This window comes from Schistocerca nitens, chromosome 1 (genome assembly GCF_023898315.1).
Source record: "Schistocerca nitens isolate TAMUIC-IGC-003100 chromosome 1, iqSchNite1.1, whole genome shotgun sequence".
In the NCBI taxonomy this organism is placed as follows: Eukaryota; Metazoa; Arthropoda; class Insecta; order Orthoptera; family Acrididae; genus Schistocerca; species Schistocerca nitens.
In genome coordinates, this window is record NC_064614.1 from 673424751 (window position 1) to 673445297 (window position 20547).

At 39.7% G+C, this 20547-nt stretch overlaps 1 protein-coding gene across 2 annotated transcripts in view; it reads left to right on the top strand.

The window, feature by feature from the left end:
- Positions 1-20547, top strand: part of LOC126259274 (multiple inositol polyphosphate phosphatase 1) — a 238877-nt gene that overhangs the window by 77284 nt on the left and 141046 nt on the right. Inside the window, exons 1-4 of one of the 2 annotated variants that reach the window (XM_049955915.1) lie at positions 6772-6888; positions 10244-10429; positions 10700-10834; positions 10943-11130. In XM_049955915.1, coding sequence (XP_049811872.1) covers positions 6843-6888; positions 10244-10429; positions 10700-10834; positions 10943-11130 — 555 coding nt within the window. In that variant the 5' untranslated portion in view covers positions 6772-6842. Of the gene's footprint in view, positions 1-6771; positions 6889-10243; positions 10430-10699; positions 10835-10942; positions 11131-20547 lie in introns of those variants that run through there. The other variant, XM_049955923.1, reaches the window with a different exon arrangement.

Here is a 20547-nt window from a genome sequence, read left to right on the forward strand (position 1 = left end):
AAAGAATTAACAGAAATTAAGAGCATAATGCTATAAAATTTAATCGTAACAACAGTCTAGCTGTTAAAAGTTTGTAATCATCACCAACTAAAGTGTTATTTGAGTATGACTAATTGTAGTCAAATTACAATAATCGAACATATAATAGCTGACATAGAGTGGCTTCAACTATGACTAAAACAGAAGTTAATATTACAATTGTCCACAGCTCGTGGTCTCGCGGTAGCGTTCTCGCTTCCCAAACAGGGGTCCTGTGTTTGATTCCCGGCAGGGTCAGGTATTTTCACCTGCCTCGAGATGACTGGGTATTATTGTGTCGTCGTTGTCGTCATCATCACATCATCATCATCATCATCGTCATCATCATCATCACATCATCATCATCATCGTCATCATCATCCTCCTCCTCCTCCTCCTCCTCCTCCTCCTCCTCCTCCTTACCCATTATGGATGGAGGACGGCAATGGCAAACCATCTCCATTAGGACCTTGCCTAATATGGCAGTGCGGGTCTCCCATATCGTTCCCCTACACTCTGTCAATCTGTCAAGAAGCAAGGACGTCATTACCAATATTACAATTAATGTTCTTTGTGGTGGGTAACAGTATAGCAAGGCAACAAATCCATACATATCATGGTTGAGCATGCAGAGTTAAGATTATTATTTGCCAAAAACTGATGCCTTAGCACACTTAATGCTGAAGTATTGGTTGCGGTATTTCATAAGTAATGAATTCCATTTGTAAACCTTGTTAAATGTAATGTAATATGAATGTATCCAGGGTGGTCCATTGATAGTGACCGAGCCAAATATCTCGCGAAATAAGCATCAAACGAAAAAACTACAAAGAACGAAACTTGTCTAGCTTGAAGGGGTAAACCAGATGGCGCTATGGTTGGCCCGCTAGATGGCGCTGCCATAGGTCAAACGGATATCAACTACGTTTTTTTAAAATAGGAACCCCATTTTTATTACATATTCTTGTAGTATGTAAAGAAATATGAATGTTTTAGTTGGACCTCTTTTTTTGCTTTCTGATAGATGGTGCTGTAATAGTCACAAACGTATAAGTACGTGGTGTCACGTAACATTCTGCCAGTGCCGACGGTATTTGCTTAGTGATACATTACCCGTGTTAAAATGGACCGTTTACCAATTGCAGAAAAGGTCGATATCGTGTTGATTTATGGCTATTGTGATTAAAATGCCCAACGGACGTGTGCTATGTATACTGGTTCGTATCCTGGACGACGTCATGTAAATGTCTGGACCGTTCGCTGGATAGTTACATTATTTAAGGAAACAGGAAGTGTTCAGCCACATGTGGAATGTCAACCACGACCTGCAACAAATGATGATGCCCAAGTAGGTGTTTTAGCTGCTGTCGCAGCTAATCCACATGTCAGTAGCAGACAAATTGCACGAGAATCAGGAATCTCTAAAACGTCGGTGTTGAGAATGCTACACCAACATCGATTGCACTCATACCATATTTCTGTGCGCCAGGAATTGCCTGGCGATGACTTTGAACATTGTGTACAATTCTGCCTCTGGGCACAAGAGAAATTGCGGGACGATGACAGATTTTTTGCACACGTTCTATTTAGCGACGAAGCGTCATTCACCAACAGCGGTAACGTAAACCGGCATAATATGCAGTATTGGGCAACGGAAAATCTACGATGGCTGTGACAAGTGGAACATTAGCGACCTTGGCGGGTTAATGTATGATGTGGCATTATGGGCGAGAGGAGAATTGGCCCCCATTTTATCGATGGCAATCTATACGGTGCAATGTATGCTGATTTCCTACGTAGTGTTCTACCGATGTTACTACAAGATGTTTGACAGCATGACAGAATGGCGATGTACTTCCAACATGATGGATGTCCGGCACATAGCTCGCGTGCGGTTGAAGCAGTATTGAATAGCATATTTCATGACAGGTGGATTGGTCGTCAAAGCACCTTACCATGGCCCGCACGTTCACCGGATCTGACGTCCCTGGATTTCTTTCTGTGGGGAAAGTTGAAGGATATTTGCCATCATGATCCACTGACAACGGCTGACAACATGCGTCAGCGCATTGTCAATCCACATGCGAACATTACGGAAGGCGAACTACTCGCTGTTGAGAGGAATGTCGTTACGCGTATTGCCGAATGCATTGAGGTTGATGGACCTCATTTTGAGCATTTATTGCATTAATGTGGTTTTTACAGGTAACCATGCTGTAACAGCATGTTTTCTCAGAAATGATAAGTTCACAAAGGTACATGTTTCACATAGGAACAACCGAAATAAACTGTTCAACGAAACTATGTTCTGTATTTTAATTTAAAAAACCTACCTGTTACCAACTGTTCGTCTAAAATTGTGAGCCATATGTTTGTGACTATTACAGCGCCATATATCACAAAGCAAAAAAAGTGGTCCAACTAAAACATGGATATTTCTTTACGTACTACACGAATATGTAATAAAAAATGTGGGTTCCTATTTTAAAAAACGCAGTTGATATCCGTTTGACCTATGGCAGTGCCATCTAGCGGGCCAACCACAGCGCCATCTGGTTTCCCCCTTCAAGCTAGACAAGTTTCGTTCTTTGTAGTTTTTTTGTTTGACGCTTATTCCGTGAGATATTTGGCCTGGTCACGATCAATGGACCACCCTGTATAGCCGTATGGAAATGCAGAATTATACATAACAAAAATAACCTCTTGGAATTGGTAGTGAACCCCAGACATTCATAAGGTTAACCGCAATGTAATGTACATATAATGTAACTGCATTCAAGATGAAAAGTTAAATTTATTGTTCCCACAAAGTAAAGCTAATGGAATGGGAGCATACACACGTGGTGATAAAATTTTAAAATGAGTCACATGAGAAGTATGAAGTGCTCATAATGGCAAAATGCGAAGTACTGATGTGATACGCAGTATCTGTAATTAATGGAGCTAAACAGCGAATTATACCCATTTTTTTGGGATGTTGCTATCTCACCAGGCTTCCTCTATCAATTAACTCCATTTTGAGTTGGAGCCACTGTTGACTGCAGTCACTCTAATGTACTTGCCTCACTGTGTAGTTCCATTAATTACAAATGCTGCATATTCCATTAATACTACTTTGCATTTCACTATCATGAGTACTTTGTACTACTAATTTGACTTACTTTAAAATTTTATCACAACAAGCATAAGCTGACATTCCTTGGGTTTCACTTTGTGAGCACAATAAATCTGATTTCTCATGATGAATGTAGTTACATTATATGTACATTACATTGTGGTTAAACTTATGAATGTCTGGCATTCACTACCAACTCCAAAAGGTTATTTTTCGTATGTACAAATCTGCATTTCCATACTGCTATATGCATTCACATTTCATTGCATTACATATAACAACATGTACAAACAGAAACCTTTATTTCCGAAATAGTATGACCACTATTTCGGCATTATGCATGCCAAGACATGATCCTAACTCTGTATCCACCATCATGCATGCATGGATGTGTGTTGTCCTCGTGCATCTACTTCAAAGGTAGGCTCTTGTGTGGTCCAGTATTATACTACTACACTTTTTCATAAAAAAAAATAAATAAAATAAAATAAAATAAAATAAAAAAGAAGTTGGAAAGTTTTAATTCAAGTTGTTGCCAGTCACCTAGGCTTAGCTAAGTGGTTCTATTGCACGTCAGCTATCATATGTCTGATTATTGTAATATGACTACAGTTTCTCACACTCAAGTAATATTCTAGATTGTGATGATTGTAAACTTACAACAGCTAGGCTGTTGAGTGTTATATAATTACACATTTTAAAAGTTCTTTTAATTGTAATACTAGCTTCTATTTTATAAGTTGTTGACAGGCATAAAGGCATACCTAAATGGTTCTGTTGTATGCCATTTATTATATATTTGTCTATTGTAATATGACTACATTTGGTCCTATTAATGTAATGTTTTAGCTTGTGGTGGTTAGAAATGCATTCTTTCACAACTTATATTTTATTTTGTTTTGCTATCTATATTGGTTTTGTGTTTACATTGTACCTCACCAGTTAATTGGCACTACGATGTTAACTTACAAGCCACATTCCATGCTATGTAAATTTTTTCTTGTGTCAGAAAGAGCTTCTTCTCTATATAAGTACCATTAATGTATCATTGTCAAGCTGTCTACAATGTTCTGACATGTAAATCATCAATATGTGTGGTTTCTGTGTAAAATTCAAACAATGGAAAATCCAGGACGGAATGTAACAATACCAGAGAAGGAAAGTTGCTACTCACCAAATAGCGGATTGCTGAGTTGCAATAGGCACACTACAAATAGATTCACACAATTACAGCTTTCGACCATTAAGACCTTTGTCAGCTGTAGACACACACACACACACACACACACACACACACACACACACACACACACACACACACACACACACACGCGCGCGCGCGCGCTAACGCAACTTGCGCACACGTCTGCAGTCTCAGAGAACTGAAACCACACTGCTAGCAGCAGCACCAGTGCATGATGGGCGTGGTGACTGGGTGGGGGTAAGGAGGAGGCTGGGGTGGGGAGAGGAGAGATAGTATGGTGGGAGTGGAGGACAGTGAAGTGTTGCAGTTTAGACGGAGGGCAGGAGAGAAGGTGTGGAGGGGGGAGGGGATAAGTAGCGGAAAGGAGAGAAATTAAAAGACTGAGAGTGGCAGTGAAATGACGGCTGTGTAGTGCTGTAATGGGATCAGGGAGGGGGCTGGATGGGTGAGGACAGTGACTAACAAAGGTTGAGGCCAGGAGGGTTACAGAATGTAGGATGTATTGCAGCTAAAGTTCCCACCTGCGCAGTTCAGAAAAGCTGGTGTTGATGGGAAGGATCCATATGGCATAGGCTGTGAAGCACCATCCTATGCTAACCTGTTCATGGGCCATGTAGAGGAATCCTTTCTAAAAACCCAGAATCCTAAACCCCTCACCTGGTTCAGATTCATTGATGACACCTTTGCTATCTGGATTCAAGGTGGACACGTTATTGACATTCCTCCAGAACCTCAACAACTTCTCCCCCATTTGCTTCACCTGGTCCTACCCAGCCCAACAAGCACCTTCCCACAAGTTGACCCCCACCTCAGAGATGGCTACATCAGTACCTCCGTCCATATCAAACCTACTAACCACTAGCAATACCTCCACCTCGACAGCTGCCACCCATTCCATACCAAGGAGTTGCTTCCGCACAGCCTAGCCACCCATGGTCGTCACATCTACAGTGACAAGCAGTCCCTCTCAAAATATACTGAGGGTCTCACTGAAGCCTTCACTGACTGTAATTATCCTCCCATCCTTGTACAAAAACAAATCTCCTGTGCCTTATCTTTCCAGTCTCCCACCCCCTCCCAAAGTCCCACAGTCCGGCCACAGAGGAGCATTCCCCTCATAACTCAGTACCATCTGGGACTGGAGCAACTGAATTACATTCTCCGCCAGGGTTTCGATTACCACTCGCCGTGCCCTGAAATGAGAAGTGTCCTTCCCACTATCCTTCCACCTCTCCTACCACGATATTCCACCGTCCACCGTCCACCGAACTTGCCCATCCTTCCATAAACCTTGCTCCCAGTCCCTTACCTCATGGCTCATACACCTGTAATAGACCTAGATGCAAGACCTGTCCCATACGTCCTCCTACCATCACCTACTCCAGTCTGGTCACTAACATCACCTATTCCATCAAAGGCAGGGCTACCTGTGAAACCAGTCATGTGATTTACAAGCTAAGCTGCAACCACTGTGCTGCATTCTATGTAGGCATGACAACCAACATGCTGTCTGTCCCCATGAATGGCCACTGACAAACTGTGGCCAGAAAACAAGTGGACCACCCTGTTGCTGAACATGGTGCCAAACATGATATCCCTCATCTCAATCACTGCTTCACAGCCTGTGCCATATGGATCCTTCCCACCAACACCAGCTTTTCTGAATTGCGCAGGTGGGAACTTTCCTTGCAATACATCCTACATTCCCATAACCGTCCTGGCCTCAACCTTTGGTAGTCACTGTCCTCACCCATCCAGCCCCCTCCCTGATCCCATTACAGCACTGCACAGCCGTCATTTCACTGCCACACCAAGTCTTTTAATTTCTTTTTATTTCTCTCCTTTCCACTACTTATCCCCCCTCCCTCCGCACTTTCTCTCCTGCCCTCCATCTAAACTGCAACACTTCACTGTCCTCCACTCCCACCGTACTATCCCTCCCCCTCCCTGCCCCAGCCTCCTCCTTACCCCCACCCAGTCGCCACTCCCATCATGCACTGGTGCCGCTGCTCGCATTGTTTTCTGCTGCCAAAGGCCTTAATGGCCGAAAACTATAATTTTGGAATCTTTTTGTTGTGCCTATCGCGACTCAGCATCTCTGCTATTCTGTGTAAAATTATTCTTTTATTTCATTTGTATGGTCAATTCTAGCACCATCTACCAGCATTCATTCATTTCTTGGATAGTTTAGTCACCACAATCAGTTTGACATTGGTTCTCTTCGAATAGAAAACGGCACTGTCAAATATGCCTATATGAGATGAAATCTGTATTATATTCAGTCTATATGCTCACTTTTGTGAGCCTTTTACTAAATTCTGATTTAAATGTAAATATGATATTAATTGAAAATTCTGTATATGGATCATTGATATGCGTACTTACATTAATCTGTATATATTTATACCGCAGCTTCTGTCTGATGCAAAATTTTGAAACAGACAACCTTTAATAAAGAGTTACACAGTCAAGATATTTCCATATTTCAAGTTGTGCCAAATCTGAATGGTTATCTGCCTCTACCATGGATGTATTTCTCCATCAAATAATGGTAATTAAATCATATCTGATTTGATTTACAACTCCTGCCACTACATAGAATATGATCTACATGCCTAATGGGACTACTTTAAAGAGAGAGAGAGAGAGAGAGATATTCCATATCAGGTGGTCCACTTACAGAGATTTTCCCCATTTTACTATCCAGAACTTTTGTACAGATGTGCTAAATGAACAGCCAACAAATTTTAGTGCTTCATTAGTAGGAGCCTCTCAAGTGGAGAAGGACAAAATATTGTTTTGATATTTCAAAAATTGCATTGTGACATTCTGTAAGTTTTATTTCATTTGATTCACTATTTCTGCTCCAAGTGGTACTTGGAGACGTCTATGAATTTTGCTATGTAACGTTTCTCCCAAGTTTAAGTAGCCCAATGTCTTCACATAGTTGAGTTAGGTGCCTCTCCTTTTGTGACCCTGTTTTGTATTTTGTTTACAAAACCTACTAGTTTCATTAATTTTGGTTTCATAGTTTTTGTAATAGATTGAGACGAAGTTAACCAAAACAAAATTTTCTGCATAAATAAGTGAATTTTGAACCCTCGTATATCATAGGGACACTTGATCCATACTTGTAGTAACTATCATTTGAACAAGCATTGTTTATCTACAAAATATTAAATCTTAATGTTATTTAAATTTACACAGCACAGTTCCCCATGCAAATTAATATTCTGTAGCAACATATTATAAGATCACTCAGTTTGTAGGAAAGTAGTAATAAATACATGCACAAATTCAGTATGTCTTGAATGAAAACTGAAACTTGTTGTTCTATGATTTTTCAATTTTTTAAGTCTTTATTAAACATGGAAAAGGCTAACAAATATCAGAAAAATTAATCAAATTTATATTTGGATGTGACTTTTCACCCTGATGCTTTGCAAAACTGATGGATTCAGCAAGTGAAAAAGATTTTCCAATGCATACTTTTGATAATTTGGATGCACCAAGTCACCATTTACTTCCCTTTAATTCTAGACAAAGCCTGCAGCGGGTTGGAGACACTCGTAAAGAAAAAGATCTGTTGTTGAGTCGTTCCAGCCAAAAGTTCCCTTGCAAGGTAGTGTGAGGATGGACATTGTTGTGCAGCAAGCCCACTCCTTTTTTCAGCATTTGAAATGCTCCTTTGAGTTTTTCTAGGGTTTCACAGTATTATTGTGGGTCGATGGTTTCCCTCTGAGGCAGAAAATGATGCGTTCTTGGTCTCAAAACACTGAGGCTGTGATTTTTTTGTCTGAAATTGTGGTTTTGAAATTTTTGGCAGAGGAGGAGATGATGTGACACTGTTGTGATGACTGTCTTTTTGTCTCAGGCATGTAGTGAGCCCCCTCATTTCATCTCCAGTCACAATAGAGCTCACAAAATCTTTACCTTCTCACCTGATTTTTCTTGTGCTGCTCTATCAACTGTTTTGGGACCCAGCTTGCGCACAGTTTCTGGTATTTAGTCATTTCTTTGAGTGTCTCTTATAAGAGAGTTCCGTAGAGTTGTAGAAACATTGCAGAAGTTTCATCCACTGTCAAATGGAGGTCTTTGTGCATTAGTTCCTCGATGTTTTTTTTCACCATCTCATCGGTCAAAATAGAATCTCTTCCCCTCCCCTGTGTGTCATGGACATTTATTCTGCCTGTACTAAACTCCTTACTCCACTTAAACATGCTCACTCTGTTCATAACACCTTTGCCATAAACTTTTTTGATTCACGAAAAAATTTCGGTAGGTGTTATTCCTTCACAGGTAGGATTTCTTACTGACGACATTTTTCATGCAACTGGACAATAATATGTGGGTTTATGTATTACTGTGTTTCTATGTTGCTTGCTCTGGTCAGAGGATACCTGTCTGCCACTCAATGTTGCCACACCTCGAAAAACAGAAAACCACAGCCCTTTATGGTCACAGTACACTTACTTCCTGAACATGCTTCGTATAACATGTGTTCATTATAAAGCCATTTTCTGACAGAATTTGAATCTCTGAAAAGACCATACTGTAACCCATTCTCAGGGAAGAGCATCACTATCAGAAAAAAGGGAATGGGTTCATGAAATTCTTTTAAATTAGCTAAAAAGTCAGCAAGCATTGGTAATTTGAACAAAAATTATGTTTAAACTGTCAGACTGAATTCTGCAATGAATTGGTTTCTGTTACATTATCATCCGATAATGATTAGATGAAAACATGTAAAAGGATTAAAAGCAGTTTGAATTCTCATGAAGCTTTCCTCCAGCAGAATTTTGTATCTCTGAGTGGGCAACTACATAGCTAAAAAGTTGAAGATGTGCTAATGAGACAGAGACTTTCTGATGAAGCACTTGACTTTTTTTGAGACTGGCAAGTTCTGGAATAAAGGACTAGGTTTAGATCAGAATTTGTGTTATAAAAGTTCAAAAATTAATCTGATTGTAATTAATCAAATTGAAAGAAGTGGTACTTGCTTATCGTCAAAACCAGCATGACCAAGAAATTGATTTTTCTAAATTCTAAGAACTCAGCTCAAGATAGTGCTTCCTTGTTGGTTTTTCAGGGATCCACCAGAGTGTTTGCACAATTCATACAAAATGTAAGATTGGTGATTCCTGATAGTATCTTTGATAAGGACTATGAATTTTGGGTGAATTTGACAGAATGCAGAACTAGCAACTCTTTTGCAATTCAGGGGTTTAAAAATCATTTACTCTTGCAATAAATTTTCTATGTTCACCTCCACTCTCATCTATCTCAAATATTATTGACATGAAAGTGAAAAAAACCAGTAGGATTTATTAACAAGATATTAAACAAGGAAATCACAAGAATAGAGCTTCCTAACCCAATTGCATGAAGGCATCAAACAACTTAAACTTATTATTTTTCCCACCACAGAATTTATGATGACTTTAAGCGCCACTTGGAGAAAACCTTAGTGAATAAAATGACAGAATAAAATGACATAAAACATATGGCATGTGCACAACACAAACTGTTTAGCTTACGTGCCAATTTTTGCTGCTCTAACATGATTATTCACTGAATTACAGCATTTCAAATATTAGCAACATTTTACCATTGTTTTTTCTTTAGCAGTTGTTGCTGACAAGGTAATGAAATTTGTGGGCTAGAAATTAGTCCATCTTCCCATGATCAATTAACAAACGTGTGCACAAAATTGTAACAAACTCTGATGTGGTGAAATGCGAATCCCATAACTGCTTGACATTAAATCACCCAACTGAAAACCTGCTGACTCAATCTGTATAACAATAAGAGGATGCAATTGCAGTACATAGAACAAGCAAAGAATTAACTAACATCCCACTTCAGTATTTACAGCAGAAACTAATTCTTTTCTAATTCACTTTCAGGCAGCAAGATGACTCACAGTTACCTTGGAAAATACATTTGCTTTATGTTTATATACTCTGCATTGGCCAGTAACCCAAGCAGTGGTTGTCATAGTATTAAAGAACATGTGATAGCTGAACATTTGGCAACAAAGACACCTTACCGGTTTGTGATGAACTCGAACGATAAGCCCATAAACATACCAGGTAAGTACTGTCACAGGCATTTAAGTTGCTCTCAAACACTCAGTGCTTCATACACAAGAAAAAAATTTGTGGAAAAGGTTGATTATATCATTTCTGTACACAATATTTTACACAATTTTTTTTTTTATTAATAAAGTGAAAGTCTGAAAGAAGTATATTACTTGGTATTATTTAGTTTATGTCAATATTCGTTTGTTCATTCAATTCAACTTTGAAAATTTGATACAATGCAGCAGTTGTTATTTATATTATCCCAGGTTTCCATTACAGGGTGTGAGCCACAACGTATTTGGTTATTAGTACGTCATGGAACACGTTATCCTGGTCGCCAAATGATATTCAAAATGACTACACAGTTGTCAGAATTAAGAGATATCATTGTCATTGGCTATAGGGGAAAAAAAGGTATATTCATTATGCATCATATTTTATTCTCTGGTTCTCCTCTGCGAGAGTAATAAGTAATTATATCCTTTGCTTGCTGATATATTGTTACATGTGTCATTTTATTAGAATATGGACCAGACCATATTTGTGCAAAGGATATTGGAAGACTGAAAGCATGGAATCTTAATGTACAAGAATCACAAGAAAAACATTTGGCCCATGAAGGAGAAGATGAAATGATAGAATTAGCAGAAAGATTCCAGAAACGATTTCCTAAACTATTTCCTGGACATTTTGACAACAACACCTATAAGGTAAGTTTACTGAATAAATGTTGTGCATACACATATGAATTGTTTCTTCGTGCAAGCTGTAGGAGTGGTTCTTCAGCTATTACTTAACCTTTTTATAAATATTGTTATAACCCTGTACGTAATACTTGAATATGGGCCATGCCCCCAGAGGCCACCTGCAGTAGACCACAACTTGTGCACACAGCACAGCATCTAGCACACCGTCTACTGCAGCTCTCCTCTTTATAAGCACAGTGCAGCCAGCATTCGCTCTCATATTGTGTTCATATTAGTTATCTGCAACTGCTTGTATCAGTATCTGCGTTATGAAACTTCCTGGCAGATTAAAACTGTGTGCCCAACCGAGACTCGAACTCGGGACCTTTGCCTTTCGCGGGCAAGTGCTCTACCATCTGAGCTACCGAAGCACGACTCACGCCCGGTACTCACAGCTTTACTTCTGCCAGTATCTCGTCTCCTACCTTCCAAACTTTACAGAAGCTCTCCTGCGAACCTTGCAGAACTAGCACTCCTGAAAGAAAGGATATTGCGGAGACATGGCTTAGCCACAGCCTGGGGGATGTGCTTCGGGAGCTCAGATGGTAGAGCTCTTGCCCGCGAAAGGCACAGGTCTCGAGTTCGAGTCTCGGTCGGGCACACAGTTTTAATCTGCCAGGAAGTTTCATATCAGCGCACACTCTGCTGCAGAGTGAAAATCTCATTCTGGAAACATCCCCCCAGGCTGTGGCTAAGCCATGTCTCCGCAGTATCCTTTCTTTCAGGAGTGCTAGTTGTGCAAGGTTCGCAGGAGAGCTTCTGTAAAGTTTGGAAGGTAGGAGACGAGATACTGGCAGAAGTAAAGCTGTGAGTACTGGGCGGGTGTCGTGCTTCGGTAGCTCAGATGGTAGAGCACTTGCCCGCGAAAGGCAAAGGTCCCGAGTTCGAGTCTCGGTCGGGCACACAGTTTTAATCTGCCAGGAGGTTTCATATCAGCGCACACTCCGCTGCAGAGTGAAAATCTCATTCTGGAAACATCCCCCCAGGCTGTGGCTAAGCCATGTCTCCGCAGTATCCTTTCTTTCAGGAGTGCTAGTTGTGCAAGGTTCGCAGGAGAGCTTCTGTAAAGGTTGGAAGTTAGGAGACGAGATACTGGCAGCAGTAAAGCTGTGAGTACCGGGCGTGAGTCGTGCTTCGGTAGCTCAGATGGTAGAGCACTTGCCCGCGAAAGGCAAAGGTCCCGAGTTCGAGTCTCGCTCGGGCACACAGTTTTAATCTGCCAGGAAGTTTCATATCAGTGCACACTCCGCTGCAGAGTGAAAATCTCATTCTGGAAGTATCTGCATTGTTTCTGTGTTTGTCTCCATGTTCTCAGCTGTTTGGTTGTATGTGGAAGAAGAATATTCTTTGGTTCATTGTGGCCATTCTGTTGTGTTCATATTAGTTATCTGCAAGTGCTTGTATCAGTATCTGCATTATTTCTATGTTTGTCTCTATGTTCTCAGCTGTTTGGGTGTATGTGGAAGAAGAATAAACTTTGGTTCATGGTGGCCATTCTGTTGTGTGTCTCTTACTGTGTGCTACAACTGGCAACAAGTGGTGTGTTCACTTCTGCATGCCTAATCTATTTGGTTGCTCCTTCAGTTCTTCTGACCACAGAAGCATTGCTCTAATCTCTCCTCGATCAGCATCAAGCTCTTATGGTTGCTGTTGTGAACTAGTCAGCCATCTGTTTATCAAATTGCAGATGAACGAAGTGCTCATACTACGAGTGCACACAGGTGCAGTCATGACTTCATTGAACTCACAGACTTTTGTGGATTTTGGATCTCCAGCTTTGTCTCCGGTTACTCGATGTGTGCTGAGTTAGTACAAGCAGCATATTCCAATTTTGGGGCAATTTATGGTTCACACTGTGTATAAATATGTGGTTAGTTCCTGACTTTTTTGATAGTGGATGATACTGGCACTGCAAATTATGTTCGGTCTTGATGCTTTCAATGCGCCCCCCCCCCCCCCCCCCCTGAATACGGTGCACTTCATTTCCAACCATGTCCATTACCACCAGTTAGATTCTCTGTGTTCTGAGTTTGTATCTTTTCTTGGATGAGTTAGGTTGTGCCACTAATTTTGCAGTCTGCATTACCCTGAAACCTATGATGCAGTTGAGCTTTTTCCATGTGTGCCCCATTTAATTGGCTTTGCATGATCAAGTGAAATCAAAATTGAACAGAATGATTTTGTTGGTGGTTACACAGCCTATTACATTGAGTGAGTGGTCTATCCCCCCTCTCTCCCCCCTGTGATTGTTAAAAAAACTAACTGGTTGATTAATGCTCAATGTTTCATTGACGCCTACTCTTTGCCTTATCTGGATGAGGATGAGTTATTGGTTAAACTCACCAGGAGCCCCATTGGACGAGGATTCTAAATGGCTCCTTGTGACTAACATTCCATTCGGGCTGTACCAATAACAGCACCTGATGATTTTTCAGTGTCTTAGAACAATTGACAATGTCTGTTCTGGGGTGCATCAACTGTCTTGATGACATTATAATTACATCTGAGTAATGTAGTGAATTTTGTTAGACACCATTTGGACCCATGCCGTAGTAAACTGTGGCCCACCAGTGCTCCCAGGCTACATATGTAACACAGGCACTTTAAATATATTACAGGAAGCAAAACAAGAAAAGCAATAACGAGAATCTCTGAGGTGGTAGACACCAAGAGTCTCAGCATGACACTGATCAGTGTTGCTGCACTCAGCATTATGCTAGTTTTGACACACACATTTAATTTTTCCATCATGAATGGACCACTAAATAAATCATAGTCCAACCCACCCATTAACTTGTGGTTCCCAACCGGTCACCATTTTACTCATCCTGGTATCTGAGCAACAGCCTGAATACAAGATCCCATAAGCTTTTATGGTAAGTGTCAGTCTTTTCTCATAAACATTGTAGCATCACCACAGCACTAATGAAGGTTACTGAAGATCTGAAATGTACTATGCATACTTATGATCCCACAGTAACAATGTTACCAGATTTAACCATAGTGTCAACTTTAACTCTGCTCACTAAATCGTGGCCACTAAATCAGTAACATCTCATCAGTGTCCTGTAAATACTGTTTATGTGCCAATGAGCTACAGAATTATTTAAGTGCCACCTATGAAGGTTCCTTCAGATGGGCATAGATCTGGTCCTAAAACTAACTACAATGAAATCCCATGTATTATCAGAAGTTAATTGCTCCCATGTTCTGTGAAGACTTGCTTCCTGTTGTTCTTGTTGGTACCCCAATACCATGTCAGAAAACAGTGATGAATTGGTTACGACTTTGGATGGTGTGATTATGTGGTAATAAAATTTTATATATCAAAATTTTCTTTTGCTCATGTTGTTGTCACAGTGTTTAGAGCCTGTACCTTTCACTTGATTGTCTCTTGAGACTCAAAATAAGAATAAAAAAACATTAGGGTGGTTCATAGATTCTGTATGCAAATAATGTTGCCCAGCAACAAGTTTAGAATTCAGTATCTAACACAATAGATTAATTAAATAGACATAGTAAATGGCGGATTGGTAAAAAATCTACTAGCTGTATCTAATCAGATCTAAAGTATCGAGTGTCTTGAAAATAAGGAGGAATTTAAATTTTGCACCATTTTCTCATATGGCAATTGGCAGCCATGGTTTTTTCACATTTGTTACCTGTGATCCCTTCCATTAGTAGCCTGATAACTTTTGTGTGGTGAGCGTTGTTGTTGGTGCTTATTTTCATCGTGGAGAAGATGAGAACTGAGCAACTTACCCAAGTGATAAAAAGTTATTACAAAAACAGTGAAAGTCCCATGGCAACCATCAGTGAATTGCACGTGATACTCAGACATAATGCTTGTCCAATAAAATCGTCAGTTCAATAGTTCATCCAGAAGTTCAAGACCCCTGAGTTCTGTTTCAAATATTAAGAAAACAGGACAACCACATTCTGTTCAAACATAAGAAAACATTGCTACCATGCAATGTGACCGTAAGCCCCAAAAAATTGGCTTGCTGACAAGCTCAACAATTAAATTTATCACCAAGTTCATTGCATGAAATCCTTTCCAAATATCTGAAAAAGCATGTGAACAAGATTCAACTTGCACAAGAGTTGAACCCTGCAGACCATGGAAAGAGACATCCATTTGCTCAGTGGGTCTTGGATTGAAAAGTGAAGAATGAGAACTTCACAAAAAGAATAATTTTCACAGAAGTAGTGCACTTTCATTTCAGTGGATACACCAATTAGCAGAACTGCAGAATTTGAGGTAAAAAAATCCGCAAGTGACTGTGGAAGATGAGATGCATCCACAACATATGACTGTGTGATGTGGGTTCTGGGCAGGAGCAGCGATCAGCCCATACTTTTTTGAAAATGGTGAGGGAGCTCCTGTCACTATGAACAGCAACCATTATGGAAATATGCTTTCTGATTGGTTTTTTCCTGTTATTGATGAAACTGATGATTTTTTTGTTTCAACAAGATGGTGTGGCATGTCACATGTCCTGTGAAACAATTGCTCTGCTGCATGAAACGTTTCCTCAAAAAATTATCTCTTTGCATGGTAACCAGGAATGGCCTGCCAGATCATGCGATCTTACGGCTTGTGACTTCTTTTTTGTGGGGATTTGTGAAATCAAAAGTGCATGTGGACAGCCCACAAACAGTACACCAATTGAAGGATGAAATTAAAATTAATGGCATCCAACCAGATGTTTGTGAATATGTCATCGTTAACTTCAATGAACGTTTAGTTGTCGCTGTGCAGTGTTGGGTCATCATATGGAGGATGTAATTTTTCGAATATAAATGGGAGAATTTACTTAATGTGTTCTAAAAAAAATTACATTTTAATAAATTTTGTATTTTCTATAGTACTTTAATACTCGTCCCTACTTCCTGGACAATCTCTAGTTCGAGCCCTGATACAGTGGTTGGAAACTCATTATAAATTTTAAATAAATCTGATAACACTGCAAAATTACTTAGAATGCATGAATTAACTGTGCAAATATGTTCTGTATTCAGATCAACGCTATATGCAATAAAATAAAGTCAGTCCAGCACCCAATGACATTATCCTAAGTTTCAACAGCTGTAAAATATTCAGAGACAATCTCAGCTGTTTACTCCAATTCTTAACCACCCCTACAGATGTAAATCCCTAGATCAGTGAACCACTGACGAAATTGTTTTAAGTGTTGATTGCCGTCTCGAAAAACTACTAAGTCCACAAAATAAGGCATCTAAATCACTGCCCAAAGTACCACAGATCCTGCCTAATTAAATAAAAATCCAGAATGCAGTAAAATTAAAGCATTGCTTTGAACCATCACTCAAATTATTACCACCACAATTAGGGCCTATTGTGTGAACATCACTGACTGGAGGTCAATTCTGATGTTAGTTCAGAAATTGAACTCTGTCATATAACACTAAACGTGGATCCACCAAAGAAAGTTCAGTGTTGATTTAAGTTCGAAATGTGTGGTAACAGCCCTGAAATCAGCTAGTGACATGATTTTCACACTTATCTCCAGACATTAATCATACATCATGGATACACAGTGTGTGTAATCAAAGGTGCCATGTTATAAAGATGGAGGAAGGTAAACAGCAAAAGGAGAAATCTTAAAGCTATACCACGTATAAAAAAGATTTGTGGTTGAATATTATATTGGACCAATATAAATACACAGTAGAATGCAAAAGAAGCTGATAAAGTTGCTATGGCCAACAAGAAAGAGGTTTAACTGTTTTTATGCAGATACATTGTTAGTAAATTCTACACTCATTCCATTAGACAGATTTTCGTATCGAATTTACAAGGTGTACAACTTTGCTTCCGCCGTTTGCCGATAGGTGGCGACAACGGTAAGTAGCAGTCGAAAGAAACAGATCACAGACATCAGGCAGTTAGCTTGGACCTTAGTCAACATAACCTCATTCAAACATTAGTCAGTTGTGTCTGCGTCATAAAGTTGTTCTTGATTGAAAATGTCAGTTTACGAGCCTAACTCTCGTCATTTGTGCGAGGTGTCACTGTTTTGTTTCAGTGTGAAGAAAACAGTGGCTGAGTCTCATCGAATGCTCTCAACTATGTATGGTAAGGACGCTATTAGTGAAAGAATGTGGTGTGAGTGGTTTCAATGCTTCAAGAACAGTGGTTTTAATGTCATAGATGGTTCAAATGGCTCTGAGCACTATGGGACTTAACTTCTAAGGTCATCAGTCCCCTAGAACTTAGAACTACTTAAACCTAACTAACCTAAGGACATCACACACATCCATGCCCGAGGCAGGATTCGAACCTGCGACCGTAGCGGTTGCGCAGCTCCAGACTGTAGCGCCTAGAACCGCTCGGCCACCCTGGCCGGCTTAACGTCATAGACTGGCATAGTCCTGGAGGAGAGAATGTTTTCGAAGATGCAGAATTGAAGACACTGCTGAGTGAAGACTCACGTCAGACTCGAGAAGAATTGGCAGGATTAGTGGGAGTGACCCAGCAAGCCATTTCAAAACATCTCAAGGCTATGGGCATAATTCAGAAACAAGGAACTTGGGTCCCTTGTGAGCTGAAACCAAGAGACGTTGAACGGCATTTGTGTGTTTGTGAACAGTTGCTTAAATGGAAAAAACGGAAGGGATTTCTGTATCGCATTGTGTTTGGGGACGAAAAATGGGTTCATTATGATAACCCTAAATGCAAAAATCATGGGGATATCCCATCCATGCTTCCATGTCGATGGCCAAACCGAATATTCACGGCTCCAAGATCATGCTCTGTATTTGGTGAGCCCAGCTCAGCGTCGTGTACTATGAAGTGTTAAAACCAAGTGAAACAATCACAGGTGCTCATTATCGAACACAATTAATGTGTTTGAGCAGAGCATTAAAAGACAAATGGCCGCAATACAGCGAGAGGCACAATAAAGTGATTTTGCAGCACGACAGAACTTGATCCCACGTTGCAAAAAAGGTCAAAACGTACTTGGAAATGTTAAAATGGGAAGTCCTACCCCACCCGCCGTATTCTCCAGACATTGCTCCCTCTGACTATCACCTCTTTAGATCAGTGGCGAATGGCCTAGCTGACCAACACTTCCGATCTCATGAAGAAGTCACAAATTGGATCGATTCATGGATCACTTCAAAAGATAAACAATTTTTTCGATGCAGGATTTGTACACTGCCTGAAAGATGGGAGAAAGTAGTGCCCAGCGATGGAAAATACTTTGAATGATACATGTGTAACCAGTTTGTTTCATTAAAGCTTCAAATGTTGGGGAAAAATCTGCGGAAGCGAAGTTGTACACCTTGTTTATGTCGTGCTTTGTAAATATTTTAATAGACTCTAATTAAGCTTAGTGCCAAAGGCTGCTCGTATTCTTAATTAAAACAGCTCTGCATTTTCTTAACCATGATGTTTCATGGGGGTATGGGTACAGTCAAATGCACCTAAATCATCAGGCAAATGCGCTACCAATGATTTAGAGGAAGGTGAGGACAATTTTACTGCAAGTTCAAGATGGTTGGATAGCTGGAAGAAATGATACGGCATAAGGCAGAATGAATTTGCAGTGAAAAACTTTCAGCAGATTCACAGAGACTGTTACATAATTTTGTGAGAAATTAAGAAAAATTATACATGAAGAAAATCGTATTCCTGATCAACTGTGACAAAATAGGGCTAAATTGTAAAATGCTTCCATCTAAAACTCTAGCCTCAAAAGAAGAAAAGGCTGCCTCAGGCTACAAAAACATAAAAAGAGGTTAACAGTTCTTGCTAAATTGAATGCAAGTGGAGACCATACACTGAAGCTGCTGGTAATAGGGAAGCTTTAAAAATATCACTGCTTCTGCTCTGCCTGTTACATATGTCCGCCAAAAATCTGCTTGGATGGACAAAAATATTTTCGAGAAGTGGTTTTTCAGGGATATTGTTCCGGAGACCAAAAGAAACATAAAGAAAAAGTGCTTGCCTTCCAAAGTACTCTCAATGCTTGACAATGCTGGATCACATTCTGATGAGGAAGAATTACAATGTGACAGTATTCATGCACTGTTGTTACCTCCTAATGTGAGGAGTGTAATACACCTATGAACCAAGGCGTTGTACAATGCTTGTAAGGAAGGTATCATCGTCTGCTTCAGGCGCTTTTACAAACGACAGACGTGAAAGAACCATCAAAGAATTTTGGAATAAAAAATCTCAATTGCAGAATTAATTAATGTCAATGACTCGTTTTTCACTTTTGGGGCATTATCAGAGTGTCTACAAAAAGAACAAACCAAACAATTAAATACAAATGGAGGAAAAGTGCGCGGTCCATATCTTGCACGAGTATGTAGACAACGTGAGCTAAAAGTGATAAAAGCTTACGTAAAAGTAGCTGGACAAGTGACTCATCAGTCATAAAGCCACATAAATGTAAAATAGCAAAAGTAGCTGGATACGTGACCCACCAGTCATAAAACCACATGTTATGTAAAATAGACACCAAGGCAACCAGATACATAATCCATTTGTCATGAAACATCTAAATCATGCAGTGGACCTAGTGAAAGTAGAAAAACAGTCAGAATAACACCGAGAAAGTAGAAATATGTGTTGAAAAAATTTTCCATGGTTATTGTATGTCACCTTGAGCACACCATCCAGCTAAGCCATGGCAGTATAAGATTGGGTTACACTTACAAAACTGCGGTACAAGCCACATATGGCACTCTCTGTGTTGGTGCGTACAAAAATGTTATTATGACAAATGGAGATATACGAGTAGGTGCCGCGTATAGTGGGGCAAGAAGTACCCAGTTGGTGCGTGTGACCTCTTTAAGGCACGTTTTCGAACAACAAAAGCGCATAAAACTAGTAAGTAAAATGCATATAAGGAAACCAATACAAACACATAAAACTCTAAAATAAAATAAAATAAAAATATAACTGTTCCCATATAAAGTGTAGGTAAAATGATTACTTGAAAAACATGTCATTAAAACTCCATCACAGAGAGTAAAATAATAATTTTTGGAGTACATTCATAACATAAGCATTCTGAATCGATAAAACTTCAAGATATCAGGATCCAGGGCACTCTGAAGCATCACAAACAAGAGACAAAAATATTCTTAGTCATTAAAATAAAGAAACAGAGCTATAAAAAGTAAAGAGCCAAAGCCATCTAGAATGAAGCCATTAAAAATCCCCCCTTAAAATATGGCTCCCCTAACTTTATATGCAATAAACCAACAGATTGAGAGTGATGCTATCGACACAAAATGAACATTGCAGCAACATTCAGAACACTGGTAACATTGTACCATAATATATTTGATTATTGCTAATCAGTTGATGATTCAGCAACCTGTCCTTTTCAGTAGCAAGAT